Here is a 4,939-nt window from a genome sequence, read left to right as displayed (position 1 = left end):
TAGTTGATCAAAATCAACACCAAAATGGTAATTAGCGAATTAGGAAAAGCTATTTGTGGTTGATTAGGCAGGGAGGATGGACCATGGCGGCACTCCTATTCCAACTTGACATTGAATGTTTATAGGCCAACTTGACATTGAAGTGCCACAGAAATCATATGATAATTTGCCCAGAGCAATTATGGTGTCCTATTTGAAAGGGTTCCTGAATTTAGAGCTCCGAGCTACGCAATAAAAAAGAACTGAGTGTTACTATTGTGTAAAAGAATAAATTGCATCAGCAAAAGTATTATAATTCAGGTGGTAGATAATAATTTTAAAACTTTACTATTAAATTCAACTTCTTTTTTCTATTCATATGCTGATCGTGTGCCTTGAGATGTTAATTAATTAAAACTTATTTGAAAAAATAATCTGTCTAAAGAGTGTCCCGTGGCACTCAGTAAAATATATTTCAAGTGTTATATTTTTAGAAATATAAGATTAATTTAGCAAAGTAAATAAAATATAAAGGAAAATAGGTAAAATTAAATAGAAAATGTATATAAATGCTAAAAAAGATAATAATTATTAGTACGTGTGTATATATATATTGTAAGTTAAATTAATGTTAGGTATGTTAAGGGCGGTCGTTAAAAAATTCCTTAAAAAAAATGAAATTTTATTTTGGGTAAGTTCATAAATGTGAAGGAAGCAATGGTTAGGATCACCAATCTCTCGTACAAAAATCCGTCTTGGATCCTAACCATCCTTCACAGGATCAATGTCAAATTGCATCCCAAGCAATATACAACTTAAATAATAGAAGCAAACTAAAAGACGAAACACGTTTTTAATTCTAGGAATTCTTGTGATTCTCGTGTCACAATAAAAAAAGCTAGGAATTGGGATTTTTTCTCTATAGGTAAGACCGCGATTAAGCTTTTTTTTTAAAACAACACGATAAATCCAGTGAATTACTATCAACTCAAACGGTGCTTAGTTGGCTAAACATGAAGGCAAATTTTGAGAGTAGGACCCATTCTTTAAGCGGGCCCACAGAACCACATCTCCATCACCAAACGATAGAAAAAAAGAAGTCTGTGGTGGGAGAAACCATTTTCTCCCTGTGGTGGGGACAACTTAAGCAACAATCCAATATGACTCGTTAAAAAGCGACAATCAAACTCACCCATTATCACAACAAGCCACGTAGCAAACAGAATCCATCACAGCCGTTGAAATCGCAACATAGTGGTGGGTCCCAGGAGAAGTCCTGGAATCTTTGAATGGAGGGGTACGGGACGCGGGGACTGGGATAAAGAAACGACGGGCCACAAGGTTCTTAGGGGAGGGCTACGAGCTACGACCAATGGAGTTTCGACACGTAGCCGACGGAGAGTTGACGTGTGTGAAGGACACGTGTATCCCACGGTGAGGAGACGAGAGCGACGGGAGGAGAAAGAAAACTAGAAAAGGACGGTCAGATAGGGCGGCTTAAAGCTGGAGGGCGAGACGATGCCTATCTTTTTATCACCTCATCTCGTGGGGTTTGTGGGAGAGAGTGGAATTCCTTTTTTGCCCCTGGACAAACGACAGGATTATTAATATTCTTTTGCTAATATGCTTTTCCGAGGTTTAAAAAACTTTCATTTGTAATTTGTCGGCTGTAGGAACATTTCAGAGATGCCGGTATCAAAATCTTACTCAAATTATACTCATTGTGAACGTTCTCATTGTCTTGTATGTGGAGGCTTTTTTTTAAATAAAATTTCTTTTTCAACTTAAGATGAAGGTTTTTTCCCCAAAAAAAATATTTGATTTTTACCATATGGGTTACAACTAGTGAACAACTTTCATGTACATTAGTGTTCAAGTTATACTCAATGCGTGTGTAACTATAAAAAATATTTAAAATTTTTTCAAAGGTAAGAGATGTTAAAGGAGATATGGTAATGGACGACCATACATAAAGGGTATTTTAAGAAAATTATAAAGTAATAGTTTTTAGCTCACACAAAAAACTTCCTTCCCCTTCATATATAATATAGATATAGAAATTACCAAATCAAGGCATCACATTAAGATGGAATTCAATAACTTTTTTGTGGTTGTATAAGATCTACTAATCAATTTTTTGACACAAACTAATTAAAAATATTTGTGCATGTTATTTTATTGGTTCAATCCAAATATAGACTTTGTTACCTATTCACGACACTAATTTCTCGAAATTTGACAAAAGATGCTATTAGTTGCTATTGCATTTGCCATAACTTGATTTTAATAGAATTTGCGATTATTGTATAACTTGACCATATATTGATATGGCAAAGTTATTTTAATTGTTTTATGTATCATTTAATAAAATAATTCTTTGTACATGATAGTAAAATGTGTGCTAACTATCTTATGGACTATTTTACATTATATATATATATATATATATATATATATATCTTGCTTTATAAAATGCATCAGTCTCCTTTGCTTGTTACTTTCTTTTTTCCTTTTTAATAAAAACGTATGTTTTTTGTTATTATAATAGAAGAAGTTGAGGGACAACATTTTAAGCACACTAGGCCTCGTTTGAATTACTATTTTCTTTCAATTTTTTTTTAAGTATTGTATGAATGTATTTTGCTAATCACAGTTTTTATTTCACATATATTAAATCGGTATAGTACATGTTTTCTATATAAACTCCAAAAAATAACAATTCAAATTTGAATGCTTTCTCGTCTTTGTGTGACAACATGGTGAATCTATGGCCTTGTTTGGCAAGCAAGTTTTTTGCCAAATTTATTTGTTATAAGTTTTTTAACAATTTTATCTATAATAATCTCAAAAAATTTCTCAAAAATTTTAAACTATACACTTTAAAAAATTCAAAAATTTATACACTTCAAAAAATTTTTTGACAACTTCTACAGTAAATTACAATAAAAATTTAGACAAATACCCAAAAAATTTACTTGTCAAACGAGGCCTATATTACATAAATTTACCAAATGAAAAAAGAAGGAGAGAGGAATGATTGCTTTGTTACAGCGTAAAAAAAAAAAAAGATCAGAATCATTAATCAAAAACTTACCCGCAAAGCCATTAAAAAGAATCCGAGATTCAGAATCAGAAGGATAAAATCATCCCACTTGTACAAAGGCTAATTTAGTTAACACGCATTAGACCAAATCAAATAAAGAAATCCTCAAATCTGACAATTACGTAGAAAACACGTCAGAAAAGGTAGAGACAATCTAGAACGGCCACCTCGATGCCCTATGCCCTTCCCCGCCAATCCAAAATAAATGCCAACAAAAAAAAAATCACTAAAATATCCGTAAATCCTCAAAAGTCATGAGGGCATTTCCGTCCAAATAAGCCCCACAAATTGCCTGATACGCGTCCCTTTGAGGCCATTATTCCATCGTCATTACCGACCTTCTCCCTTAAAACTCCACCCTTTACCCCCCGCATCTCTTCCCCTCGCAATACCCCTTTCTCATCTCCCCTCTCCCCCATTTTTCCTCCTCCAGAAAAAAAATCCCCAAATTTTCCTTCGTGTTCCTCTTTACAATAATTATTAGAATTTATTTTAGAAGGTTTTTGTAGTTGATTTTCTGTTGAATTTTGCTTCTTTGAATATATCTCATCTCTTGAAAGGCTGAAAATGGCCCAGAAGACGGAGAAAGAAGAGACGGAATTCAAAGTCGTACCGGAGACCATCACGCCTTGTGTTAATAACTGTGGCGTTACTGGAAATCCGGCGACGAATAATATGTGCCAGAAATGCTTCAACGCCACGTCATCCGCCTCCACGTCGTCGTCGTCATCTTCATCAACATCCTCGTCTGTAACCTCCTCCGTAGCCGGAGCTATTAAATTTGGAGAGAAATCTCCTAGATCTAGCTCGTCTAAGAGACTTTCGCCGGAGAGGACGACGGATCTAGCGGAAATAAGACGAGATCTGAAGGAGGAGGTAAAGGAGGCTTCATCAGCTCACGCTACAGCTCCGGCGACGGCGGCGGCGGTTAAGAGAGAGGTAAATAGGTGCTCCGGTTGTCGGAGGAAGGTAGGCTTGACCGGATTCCGGTGCAGATGCGGGGAGCTGTTTTGCGCGGAGCATAGGTATTCCGATCGTCATGATTGCAGCTACGACTACAAAGCCGCCGGACGGGAGGCGATTGCTCGGGAGAATCCGGTGGTCAAAGCTGCGAAGCTAGTCAAACTTTGAGAGCAAAAAATGGAAAAAAAAATTGAAAAATGAAGAAATATGTTTTAATTATGTATCAACATCGATGAAGGGATCGAGAACGAAAACGAATCCAAAGTAGAACGAGATGAGATGATGATGGAGATCGAAGTCGATCGATCGATTTCCCTCCTGTAATTGTTGTTGATCTCGTGCTCTTCTCAATTTCTCAGAGTTTCCGAGAAATTAAGCTAGAGATGGGGGAGAGAAATTTGATTGGATTTTTATTTTTATTTTTTTGTTTCTCCGTTTGTGATGAAGAATATAATTTCTCTCCTTGGAAGATTAATTGAACTTATTAATTTGTACTCCAATCTTCAATTTGAATTTTCGGTTTCAATTGCTAAAAAGGAAAAAAAAAAAAAAAGGGATTGTGCTTTTCCAGAGTGTACTGGCTTGCTTCATACATAATCATTAAATAATTCGCCAATTTTATGTACTTTAATTATATTTTTTTAAGGGAATGGAGAAATTGGTTTTTATTTTTTTGGGATGGGGGGGCGGGAGGGTTTCTGTATATTCCCTGAGTCCTGAGAGGATGAGGGCTGAGGGCGTAATTTTGAACTTATTGTAGCTTTTTGGTACCTTTCTCCTCCTGAGGTGGGTTAAGGGGCCCACGGGATGGGCAAGTGGTTACTGATCCAGGTGATGATTGGGGGAATTTTATTTTATCGTGATAATTTGGAAAGTGGAGCTGGAAGTGGAACT

General features: G+C 35.8%; 1 protein-coding gene across 1 annotated transcript; it reads left to right on the top strand.

Annotated features, from left to right (window-relative positions):
• Nucleotides 1–3,399: 3,399 nt before the first annotated feature.
• Nucleotides 3,400–4,545, top strand: LOC113732230 (zinc finger A20 and AN1 domain-containing stress-associated protein 5). The gene has a single exon (XM_027257899.2). It carries the CDS (start codon nucleotides 3,650–3,652, stop codon nucleotides 4,211–4,213), a length of 564 nt encoding a protein of 187 aa, XP_027113700.1. The 5' UTR covers nucleotides 3,400–3,649; the 3' UTR covers nucleotides 4,214–4,545.
• The last annotated feature ends 394 nt before the right edge of the window (nucleotides 4,546–4,939 follow it).

Source organism: Coffea arabica, chromosome 2e, assembly GCF_036785885.1.
Source record: "Coffea arabica cultivar ET-39 chromosome 2e, Coffea Arabica ET-39 HiFi, whole genome shotgun sequence".
Classification (NCBI taxonomy): domain Eukaryota; kingdom Viridiplantae; phylum Streptophyta; class Magnoliopsida; order Gentianales; family Rubiaceae; genus Coffea; species Coffea arabica.
Note: the sequence above shows the minus strand (reverse complement) of the source record. Positions and strands in the feature narration are given on the sequence as shown.